We start from the raw sequence: 12,480 nt of genomic DNA, 5'->3' as shown, positions 1-12,480 counted from the left end.
TACCCTTCCTGACGAGTATGGTTGGTCTACACTGAGAAAGCAATGAGGAGGCATTTTCCAGACAGACCCATTTTGCTGAATTGGGAAAGTACTTGAAACATTTCCAGTAAAATGGATCTCTCCTAGTTCACCTCATTTTAAGAGCAAATTTTGCAGAATAAGTTTTAAAACAGGCAGRAGAAAATAACCAAGGAATGATATTAAAGAAAAAACAAAACTATTTGAGATATAATAAATAAACTAAACCTAAGAAAAACCACATATTTGACTCGAGGAACATTTGCTCAGTTGTTGTAGGGCATTGAAGGTCACAACCCATTAGAAAACCCCTGCACCACTGAAGAAGTTAAGTGGAGAGCCTGCATCTAGCTTATGAAAGGAGATGCTAGTGATAATTAGATACAGTGCAGGCAGGTTCAGTACCTAGACTGGAATGATTTACATCAAATAAATATTGCTTTATCTGGCCTTTAGGACAGTTACCTGAGGGAGAAGTAAATGAGGGCATATGGTGAGCTAAATGCCACTGCTAGGGTTGAAGAAAGCACAGAGTGAGCCAAGCTCTCAGGAACAGAAGGGAAGCCTCTCCTGCCTCTCAGCATCACAGTTTAGGCAGTTGAAGAGGCCGTTCTGTGCAAACGCTGTTCCAAATTTCTCTTACAGTCGGCATTGCAGAATTATAATGAAACCACAGGAGTTGCTGTATTGTGATATTTTACATGTTTTTAAAACCTGCTGTGACCTGCTTTCTGGCCAACTCCTCCAGCACTCATCCTTATTCAGAATGCTACTTATTTTTTTGCTTCCACTAGGACTGAAGCCACCAGATGCCCCTAGTTAAGATAACAAGCTTTCCAACACTGCTTTTCTGCACATGCTAGTATGGTTACCCTAAGTAAAAATAGTTAGTGTTTCTAATGGTCATCACAACCACTGACACAGGCTGCTGTTAAGAAAGATTGCCAGATACTGCAGTTTGAAAACTGGATGGAAAACATTAAAAGAGGAGAAACGTAAGGAACAGGAGACAGATTCACAGAGGTGCCAGGAAAGGGATAAGTTGGAAAGAAACCAACGTAAGATGCTGAGAAGGAAAGCAGAGAATATATGGACTATATGGGGAAGGGAGAAAAATGCCTTCAGCAAGAACATAAGTGAAGGGAAAACATGAAAGGGGATGCAAACAGCATAGACAAGAATGGGACAGTGAGGGAATGGCAGAGAAAGGCAATGACAAAATAGTGATAAAGGAGGGAGTTGAGGAAGAAAAAAGTCAGATCTCCCTTCTAAGAGATAAGAAAAAATAAATGGAATCTCCCGCTCAAAGCAGCCGGCAGCAAGAGGAACATAGTACTGTGTATACCTTTGATCAGAAAATGTGAATTAGACTGGCAACAAATTACACAGAGGTGTCTTTCCCCAGGGCAGAAATCACAGAAAGAATCATTTGTAATCTCATAAATCTCATGAATTTTGAGTACTTGGATAGGCAGAGTTGGAATCATTACTGACTATGGAAGAGCAATATTTTCAGCTACAACAGGCTCTGGCTTCACAGCACTCCATACAGCTGTATGCTCTTTTGTCCACAGACATGACATGGCTTCCTTGTCTCCCTCTAAATCCTTCACAATTTGGAAACCTCTCCTGAGAACACTCTCGTCTCTTTGCACGCATGAAGCTTTCCTAATTGCTCATTATACTTTTGGGAGACAACCTCTACTGAAGGTCATTCTGTGGGACAGTGCTGTTCTTGCAGACAGAGGTCATTGAACACAGCATCAAAACGCTTTAAAAGTGGGTACTTTTTCATCCTGCCTGAAGAGTTCAATGCAGTGGCTATTTGACTATTATTGGTATTCCATTAAATTATATTCCATCTAGTAGTATGTTTTTAAGGCTGCAAGGTCAAACTCTCAGAAGAGAGGAGACTCCCAGGGTAAGGAAGGATAACCCAGTGGCCCCATGTGCCTGTGTGTTAGGACAGATGGTAGTCAGAGGACCACATGTAATTTTTTGCTCCTGTTTGGTGTACAGTGTGAGGCTTTCCATTAGATCCTTCCAAAGAACTCTGATCCCTAAAAATCCACCACAGAAGACTTTAACTTAAAGTCTGCTGCCTGCCCGTGGGTTGCAGCAAACTGCAGGAAACAACTGGAAGAGGTGGCAGGCCGGGTTTGGGGCAGTTTGCCACCAATACAGCATGTGTGCTCTCTGCCCTGTTTGCTTCGCGTTTGAAGAACCACCTCGGTCTGCAGGGACCACGCATCAGCAGGCTTCAGCAGGAACACGTGTGCTCAGAAGTGTTCCTCTTCCTGTCTGTTTGAAGGCAGCTCTCCAAAACCTATGTTCAACCAGGTCCTAGGGGTCCACCTCTAGTGGGATTGTGTATTTTTTTTAACAGCAAAGTGAGGAATGGCCTGCAGCCCTTCCTTGGGGAAGCCCTCATGAAGAGAGGCCTCACGGAGAGAGCAGCTCCCACCACCACCACGGGCCCTGCTGCCAGCAGAAAAACAGCTCCAATCCCATTGTTCTCTTGTGGCAAGGCCGAGATTCCCATTCAGGGCATTTAAACGTCATAAATCAAAGCATCTACAGTAGAGCTAAACTTGATCAAGATCAGGCTTTGCAAACAGGAAGGCAAATACAGGCAAATACTGCAAGCTGCAGAGCTTCAAGCTCTGCTCAAAGCTACCTTACCAAAGCGAGCGCACAGCTGCATTTTCTTTTAAAATACTACTGCAGCCTTTCAAGAGAGGGGGGAATGGGCTAAATTCTGGCAGTGGGGGATATTGCACAAATCATATATGCTTTGGCATCAAGCCCTCAACAAAGCCAGGGGCCTTTACTCGCAGGCTTTGCTGGGAGAGATCCACCCACCTCAAGTGGGATTAATTAAAAGAGGCATGTATCATGCAAATAGTTTCTGTTTCCTTACAGAAATATTCAGCGCACATAACCCAAACCAGCTTGAGAATCAGAGCGAAGCAAGGAAGAAATTGTTTCCTGCTCCCCTAACCCTTTTCCTTTCCCTGTACAGTGAGCGAGAACAGTGAGAAAATGCAGAGCTCCGTTTCTGCCCAACTGCTGTGACTAAATGCTAATGAAGTTGGGGAAAAAAAAGGATTTTTATTAAAGGCAGGAGCTATATCTCAGTAATAAGGTGGCAAATTCTCCAGACGAAATGTGTTTATCATCAGAATAGGATGGTTCAGAACATTCCCCTGAAAACGACCTTTTTATCTTGCGGCAGAGTGCATTAAAAAAAGAAATTGCTTATATTTCTTTGGCACATCAGGATTTTCAGCTCCATGTGACAGTGCCGGGAGAAAGCTTCTTTGGGAAGCTAGAACGACTTTAAGAAAGCATCTTTCTTCTCTGGAAGCTACAGTATTTCCCTAGATAAGCCAAATCCTGACACTTCAAGGAATAACTGCAGAAAATAGAGGCAAAGCAGAGCACAGAGTCCAGAAGTAAGTCACAGGGCAAGCTCAAGTTTCTGCAAGAACTCTTCCTTGCAACTATTTTTCTTCCCTTTAATATCTCAGACCCATTTTCTGAGTCAATTTCCTTCGATGCTACGAAGGCTGTTATTAAAACCAGACCAAGCGGAGCAGAAATTCCAAGGCTCAAAAGCAACTTTTAACAGGCACCGGAGCCTGCTCCACTGTCCCCCTCAGGTGATTTCCCCCCGCAGCCCCTTCCCTGGGATTTCCTCTCGCAGAGTTTAAGTCAGCAGGAGAAACCTGAAGTTGCAGCAAAAAGGCAGACCTTTCCTTCATGCCTTTAGCATCTGGGATTTTTATATCTGAGGCTTTCATAGCTCTAAAAAAAGAGGAGAACCAAGATGCGGTGCGGAAGATGTGTATTGCAGACATTCTTTTTCCACAAAAATGCCAGGCAGGCATGTGCTCCTTTATATATCCAGCTAGAGCACCGTAACAGCACCGAGCTCCTTCATGAGCCGCTGCTTTGCCGGCCGTCAGCGGCAGCCACGAATGTAGCTGTTCACAGGCTGCTTCCCCGAGTGGCTTTCGTAAGCCTGGAAAGCCCTGTCTGATCTCCCTGCCRTCTATCAGTTTGGCATCCCTAAGGCTGTGGTCGGACGTGCTYCTGGCAAGCAGGCTTGGGAAAGGAGGAGTCGGGCAAAAAAAATCAGGAGCAAGGAGAGGTGCCCGCTGGCGAGGAGGGCAAGGCGAGCGCTGCTGGGAGCGATGGGTCTCTGTGCTAGAACAGCAGACACAGCCCTGGGCTTCATCTTCCTCCCTAGGGTCTGGCTTTCTTCTCTGGTGGCACCGTGGAGAAGCAGAGGCCACTGCCCTTCAGTTCTGACCAAAAATCTCCCAGCAAGGGGACTCGGTTTCAACCTGCACCTTTTTAGAGTGAAGTTTAGTATAAATTAGTTGCCTTTAGTAGCGAAAGGCACCTTTGTGTTTCTCCTCCGTGGTCCTAATCCAAGCTAGGATATTCACTGAGGCAAAATTGTGCATTTCATCACTGCCACCGATTCTTTATATTATAAAGAGAAATTACATTACAAATACTGACCCTGAGATTTAAATTGCTAACAGCTCTGGTGTATCTCACCTCTTTAAAAGAAAGCATTTAGTAGTTTCCCCTCCAAAGGGAGGTTATGGTTTTATTTCCAATTACTACTTTTAAAATGAAAATGTGCACATTTTCTTTCTGCTTCTATTTTAACCTGTATTTCTGGAAAACTTTTATTAATTTCAATGTAAATTTATTAAAAATAGAGAGAGCCTTTTTTTCCAATGTGGCCTAATCTACCCATGCCTCTCTCAATTTAGGAAGTTACTGAAGCCCTTGGAATCAGAAACATTTATGAATGATTAGACCATGGCGAAAATAAATATTTTGCAGAAACAACCCCTAGTTAATGCCACACACAAAGACTATAAACTGTATGAAGTTACTTTTTAAAGTTCTGATAAATACAAAGCCCTTGGAAGTAAAGGAAACAATGTTATTATGAAAATGCTTCTCTTTAACCAACCATTTTGTGCTATTAGTCCTATTGTGCTATTAGACCTACGCTATTAGTCAACCAAGGACTGTTTTCAACCGTCTGTAAATTATTTGCACTGTGAAATAGAAGTCAGGCACTGACCACTTGGTTCCACTGATTCTATGAGGGCTTGCTTTTGTTCTCCCCCAGAAGAATGACTTTGGTCTTTATGAACCCCTCAAGTGGATGCAACACAACAGTGGTTCTTAATGTGAGTGAATCTACTTGCTTTGAATCAATTGTCCGAAAAATATACATATATATGTACATATTATACAAATATATATTTTACTGAAAGAGTTTTACCCTTTCAGAAAGTGATATTTGTGTCAAAAAATAGGTTCCCCCACCTTTGACTCACAGCAGGGAATGCTTAATTTAGTTTTGTTACAAAACTGTTCAGCAATGATCCTTGACTTCTGTGCAGAGAGCAGAATCAGTGCGTTACGCTAGAGGAAGAGAACCATGCCCAGCACCAGGAGATATGGATGTCTTACCTGGGGACGCTGGGAGGAGCCCGAGTTGGCCGAGAGGGAACTTGGGGAGGTCCTCCAAGGGCTTCACCACCACTCGGAAATGGAGGCAACGGTCCTGGGCGGAATGGGACTGGGGGAGCCCCCGCTTGAGGGCCTGGAGATGGGATCGCAGGAGCTGGTCCTCGGCCGGACAGAGGTCTGGTTGGGGGGTTATTTAAGGTTGGCCTCCTTGGAGTCGAGGGACTTGGAGGAGGTGATCTAGTGAAATATCAGAGATTAAGAGCTCAGTAAGTTTTTGAGTTTTGTTTGTTTTATAGAAGAGAAAACAACAACAACAAACTTTCTTATATCCGTGACAACATTTTCCAGACAAAACAAAGCACTATTTGGTGACAGAAGCAGCTGCAAACTGAAATGCCAGCTAAGCTATAAGTCCACTGGAGGGTTCTCTCAAAAACAGGCATTTACATACACATCCAGAGAGCGTGTATATGTGGGAAAATGTTTTTAAAAAAATAGCATTTAAATTGAACCATACAGAAGGCATGCTGGCCCTCATCTGCTTTGGGGATTGTTGTGTGGATTTCTGGATCTGGCTTCCTGCTAGCAGAGTATAGGAGAACATAATGCTTTTCATGTTCTAGGAAGGTCAGTGCTTATTGAAACCAGAACCAGTCTTTCCTCAAAGACATTCTTGAGTACAGTACATGATATTAGGAAAGAAGGCTGGTAGAGGGGAGACTAGAAGGAGAACAGTGGTATTTAAAGTCCAGCTTACTTCAGAGATTCTTGGCAGTACGCAATAAAAGAAGCTTACTTGCATGTTCTTCATCTCTCAGGTACTGGAAGCAACTCAAAACATCACCTATATAGCAGTAAATTTTCTGATTTTCCTCATGAATGTCATTAAAGACCTGGAGGACCAGCCTCCCAAACTGACTGAGAGGAAGTGCCGATGATGCCAACACTTGCCTGTCCTAATTTCCATCACAAAATGCACATACAGATCCTTACCTGCGGGCTTGCTGAAGCCAAGAATCATCGACAGGAGGGGGTGCAGGGGTTGACACAGTACTAGTGCTAATGTCACCAATGATTGCTAGAGCTTCCTTAAGAGCTTGGTACATGCGCAGCATTTCATCTCGCCTCTGCGCCTGTTCAGCTGACTCCTCCATTAGAGTGTTTTGGTCCTCAGAAGAATATAAGTGAGCGAGGAGCTCTGCATTGATAAATTCTTTTACCTATTTCATGATTCAAAAAATWAACAAACAAAAAAAGCAACGAAGAAAACCACAGCGTTATTATTAGACTAGCCATTGAAAATACTATACTGAACAAATGCATTGGGAGAACCACTGTATCAGAAGACAAAACACAATTATATTGAATTTGCTACTCCAGAAGTATTACCATTAGAAGAAGGTATAGAAGATACCCAAGGAAATCAGAGCTCAGAAGGAACTACTGTGTTCATTTGTGCCAGGTAGACCACAGTGGAAAAGAAAGTTGTCGGTTAAATGAATGAACTTGAAAGAGAAGGCAATACTCGTCACATGGATTTTTTCCTCTCTAATTAAAAGAAGTTGAATTGGTGGCTGTCARTTCAGTTCTCCACAGTCTTGTACAGAAATCTCACAGGGTTACCATTAGTGACAGTCTTTCTCCTCATCTCTAAGTACTTGGCATGAATATTTTTAAAAACACGGAGCTCCCAGTATTATCCTGCGCCTTGCTAAGTCAACTGGAAAACATTTGATTGTGAAAATGCTGAGATTAGAATATATAACTAAGTAGCGGGTACTGGTGAATTTGCATATTTTGCTTATCAAACTTTCTAACGTTTTTTGAAACCGACAGGATGGAAATGAAATACTTCTGTACGTACGTCTCTCTAGGAGCTCCCTGTGGTTTCAGCCCATCTAGGTACAGCTGCTTCTTACTTCAGCTGCATCTTCCTACTGCCTTGTTTATGGCAATTTCAGCAGCCCTGCAGCTTTSTATTAGGCTAGATCATGGACTAATCCAGCTGAAAACTCTCAACAGAAGATAAATGCTCAAAACGCTGGTCATAGAAAGCCAGGCCAGATTAAGAGAGGTAAAAAGCTAGAGGCACTCTAATAARTAAGACTGTGGTAAACAGCCCAAATGGTGACCTACTAAGACCTTGCCTTTGAGACTTWTGTTGTTTTTCTGATCTATTTCTCATCTGGCTTTTTGCTCTATGAAGCTTATTTGAGCTGGAGATGCTAACGATAATACATTCCCAGGATTCTGGTTACATAAACCTGAGCTGCGTTTGCAAGGAGGGCTGYGCTAGTTTAACTAAATGGATTTTAAACCTGACAGTTAGACAACATATGTGGTCAGGCAACATCAGTAGGGACAAACAAACTGCACGGGCATGGGACCCTTCACTGTCACCTAGCATTGAGAAGGAGGCCAAGGAAGGACCTTTCAGGGGAACAGACCCATATTGACTATGCTCTGCTGTCATTTCCCGTTCACGTATGATGGGACATAGACAAATTCTTAGCAAAGCCTGCAAAAATTTCCCATGAGTCTCATGCTGTTTTCCAGTAGATGGTACTGATCAAGAGCCAGAATACACTACTTGCCTTATGATTGCCAAAAACTCCACATTAAAAACAGATATCACAGTTAAACAGCATCACATTCAACTTGATGAAGTGAGCATTTTAATGGCAACACTTCAGAAAAAGAAGAAGWAGTAGTCCTGAAATTAAATTAAGGCCAGAGACGATTGTAAAAGAATTGTTAAACCACAAGTATCTGTTTGAAAAAATCAGCCTGTGACAATTATCATGAGATCCTGGCCTGCCACTAGCACAAGACACAAGTAACTCCCTAAACTCTTCTGGAAGGAGATGACTTCTACGTTAAGGACAATCGTTCAGTCAATCTCCTTCCTTCTACAGACAGATGCGCCTTACTAGATTGTGCTAGATCCTCCACAACAACTGTTTTCTCCTGACTGGAAATGAAAAGGAAAATGACACTTAYTTGTGCCTTGCTCTTTTCTAGAAAAAAGAAAGCAGATCACAGGAATGGTTTCAAATGTGTTAATTCAGGGATACGGGTCTGCAGTCAGAGCTGAACAACAGCACATGTTCTATATGGCAATACTCAGACYGCCCTGTCACTCCAAAACAGGGAGAAAAGTGCTTGCAAGGAAGCTTCAGCCATCGSTCCAGTTGATCTAGTGGGACTGGCTACTACAGACACCAATGGCTCACATGCAAGGACAATTAATTCCTTGATTGTCCATTTGCTATTAATCTTTTTGCTATTAATGACTTCGTTGTTTTCCTGATGAGATTAGTATCTTATGAGCAAAGACTAAGCGAGCTAGGCCTGTTGAGCCAAGAGAAGAGAAGACTGAGGGGGGATTTTATCAATATGTACAAATATGTGAGGGGAGAATGTAAAGAGGATGAGCCAAACTCTTCTTGGTGGTGGCCAGTGATCAAAGGGTAATGGGTACAAATTGAAACACAGGCAGTTCCATCTCCATATGAGGAAGAACTTCTTGACTGTGAGGGTGACAGCCCTGGAACAGGCTGCTCAGAGAGGCTGTGGAGTCTCCTTCTCTGGAGATCTTCCAAATCCACCTGGATGCCACCCTGTGCCCCGCGCTCTGGGTGTCCCTGCTGGAGCAGGGGAGTTGGACTGGATGATCTCTAGAGGTCCCTTCCAACCCCAACCTTTCTGTGACTCTGTGAATATCAATCACCTTCACCTATGGAGATACTTCATCTATTGTGAGACCACCCCTCTTGTATAATCTGTGGCATCCAGGCWCCATGAAAAACAAATTCTGAAATGTGCGTTTTGTTTGTGCCTGTTTGAATTTCCAGCCGTAACTCAATGCAGTTCTTTGTGGTAAATATATTTTCTTTAAGGTAATCAACATTCACCCTAAGGGAAGAACATGGGATGCGTTTGGAACACAACAATCCAAGCTTAGGCCTCAACACAAGCTTTAGAGACAGCATCTAATTATCTTCGGTAYGCTACGTTTGAATCTGATACTTTCTCTGAATTGCAAGTGCTCATTTAGAGGCCCACAAAGCTGAAAGGAAGCTCCAGGAGTCCAGGGAGGTTAAAATTGCCATGGAAACAACCCCCCGGGGATCAATTTGTTTTGGAGGCAACGTGATGGGGCAACAGAAAGAACCCAACGTGATCATTAAAGGTGGGGGGTCTCTTTCATTTAACTCCTGGTGATGGAGTGAAGACTCCAGCTCATGCACTGTTTAAGAGGACCCACCTTCCCTCAGAGCTCCACTGCTTTCCAAGTGTTTACAGAACCTTTTTGCTCAGCTCAKCAATAAAGCTTAATCAAAGCTTTATTTCCTTTAAATAGCATTGATTTTTTTAAAAATTCCTATCTTCCTTACTGTTTTTTAGCATGGTATCATACTGCCCATGCTGCACAGACTGAAGCACATAAAAGTTTCAGTCTCATTCTTAACAGTCTTTTAAAAAGCTGGGATTCATTGGCACAAATTTCCACGCCAGACTTGTGCTATAGGTCTTAGTTAATGCCAGCAAGCCCAAGCACAGGCTCGGAAGGGAAGATCATGTTAAAAGGGTGTTGTTACTGGGTGCCACTGTCACCCAGCGTGGCAGGCTTCCCTCGTGGAACAGCTGATGGGAGTGAAAGCACAAAACATTACAGTATTTTATTTCTGAGTAAGGCACGCACTTCGGGGACCCTTAAACTCTTCCATATGAGGAGGTGAGTGGCAGAAAATTTAATGTAAACTTTCCAAAGGAACTGCCCACCGAAYGCGGCATTTTACAAAATGGGAGCTGAAAAACAGCCCATTGAAAAGGCACTGAAGTTGTGCAGAGTCTAAGCAGGAAGCTGCCAGCTTTGATCTGGAAAGTGCAGAGGGAACGTGACCACTGCATGAATTAAAAAACTCTGCTGATGGCAGTGAAAGGAAGGTATTTCCATCAGTCCCAGGGTCTTTTGCAAAAACTCACCCATGACTACAGCATAATCTGGAGTCTGACTTCCTTAAATATACATATATATTTCACTTGGTGTGAAAACTTTGCTCATATTGTATGGACGAGGAAATCCTACTGAAATTTCTTATCCTACCACCTTAAACTCTTCATTATAACACAAATTTCACAGGGTTAAGTGAGATCGATCAGACCAAAGCTAGAGGGGGCTGAGTCAAAAATAAATGACATTTTTTGAACAGATTTGCTTTTTTCTGTATTGTATTCTGATTTGTTTGATGCCTTAACAATTATGCTATCCATAACTAACAGAAACTGTGCTTTCTATAATTAATTTATATGGCAGTGAAAGCAAGCTTAGTTCAACAAGATCTGCTCAGAACTCCGCCAGGAAGTGAAGGTTGAGATCCTAGTCCAGTGGAAAAACAACGATATCACGAAGTTATTCCCTTAATCAAACAGCCTTCAGATCAAAGCAGCACACACGGAATAAATCAGACGACTACACCTGCTTATCTAAATAACTGTGCTCAAGGATTGTAGAGTTATTCCTTAAAAAAGAGATAATCTGCAAATATAAAGAAATACAAACGAAAGAGCCGCTCAAGCACCCACCACRGATTCACAACTCGGCTCTGCTGCTCACACAAACTGCCCAAATGGAGCTCCCAACTCCAGCTTGTCCCATGACATTAAAAACAGACAGAAAAGGATTTTACCTTTAAATTACATATTTTACACAATGATAAAGAAGCCAATTCAATCTTATACTAAAAGTAATGTAGCATTCTCAAGTAAGCACATGAAACACTGCCCCCAGCCTTTCAGAAAGCTGCAGAATTTTGTTAGTACTGCTACAGAAGATGGGAATATTTCGTTTTAGAGTGCAAAATTTTAGGCGCCTCCACCTCTTTGCTATGTTCAACAGCTACATTCAAGAGGTGTATTTCTATAAAGGCCRAAGATGTGGCAGATATGGAAAGCTAACGTTGAACCTTGCTACTTACGTTATTGATCATAAGGTGCATGATTGTTTTCGGTATCAAGTCTCGGATACACTTGTTGATGATAGACATGTAGGAGTCCACAAGATTGCGAATTGTCTCCACCTGTCTCTCCAGCTGGGGGTCCATTGAAAAGTTGTCTGCTTGGTCATTCTCTTCGTTTTCTGTCTACGGAGAAGCATAAATGTAAAGTCAAATCTTTCAGAAGGCTGAAAATGGAAACCAATTGGGAATCAATGTGGACTAACATTGCAGTCACCCAGCAACATAATTCACACAGAGAACGTCTGGAGGTTAAAATATGAAGTACCGGCCTGTTTAACATTAGTGCTCAGCATCACAAAACCTCAGCGTTTCGAGATTGCTGTAATATAAGATGTATATTTTCACAGAGTACATTATATAYTTCTGCACAAACTTGGAATTTTATATCAAAGGAAGTGTTGGGATGTGGAGGTGAAGGTAAAAAAAAGCCCAAGAAATTATTTCACATCACTTGGTGCAAATCCTTGACCCCTGAGATTCAGTGAGCCTGACACTCATACAAGCCCTGAGCAGTCCTGTAAAGCTGGATTTTGAATTTGACCCTCCTATGATTAAAAAGCMTCTTTGTTACTTTAGGCTGATTCAGTTGTGACAAATTCCACAGTTCAATCCCAAACTTATAAGATATGAATAGCACCTCTATAAACAAAGGAGTTGTGACATGACATAACTCCTTTGGTTCCAGTGTACCAAAGCTTCAGCATAGCACAGGCTGGTTTACACATCAGAGATCTCTCTTTGGACTGAAATAGCTTATTTGTATGTAAACAGCTGACCTCGTTATATAAAATACCACATGCTTTAACAGGAAGCTAAAAGATACATAATCTTACTTCAGTCTAGAGGGTTTAAAAACAAGAAAACGTAACACAGGAAAAAAATTATTTTGACAAAAAAAAAAAAGAAGAAGGAAAGGAAAGGAAAGGAAAGGAAA

At 42.3% G+C, this 12,480-nt stretch overlaps 1 protein-coding gene across 1 annotated transcript in view; it reads right to left on the bottom strand.

Moving 5' to 3' along the window:
• The window catches only part of DNM3 (dynamin 3), a 149,620-nt gene that overhangs the window by 9,206 nt on the left and 127,934 nt on the right, over positions 1-12,480 (bottom strand). The window contains exons 20-22 of the mRNA XM_026043831.1: positions 11,505-11,669; positions 6,517-6,743; positions 5,524-5,760 (exon numbers count right to left, since the gene is read on the bottom strand). Of these exons, the coding sequence (XP_025899616.1) occupies positions 5,524-5,760; positions 6,517-6,743; positions 11,505-11,669 (629 nt within the window). The remainder of the gene's footprint in view (positions 1-5,523; positions 5,761-6,516; positions 6,744-11,504; positions 11,670-12,480) is intronic.

The sequence above is a fragment of the Nothoprocta perdicaria genome, unplaced genomic scaffold (assembly GCF_003342845.1).
Source record: "Nothoprocta perdicaria isolate Ctin4 unplaced genomic scaffold, notPer1 scaffold_34, whole genome shotgun sequence".
NCBI lineage: Eukaryota > Metazoa > Chordata > Aves > Tinamiformes > Tinamidae > Nothoprocta > Nothoprocta perdicaria.
Note: the sequence above shows the minus strand (reverse complement) of the source record. Positions and strands in the feature narration are given on the sequence as shown.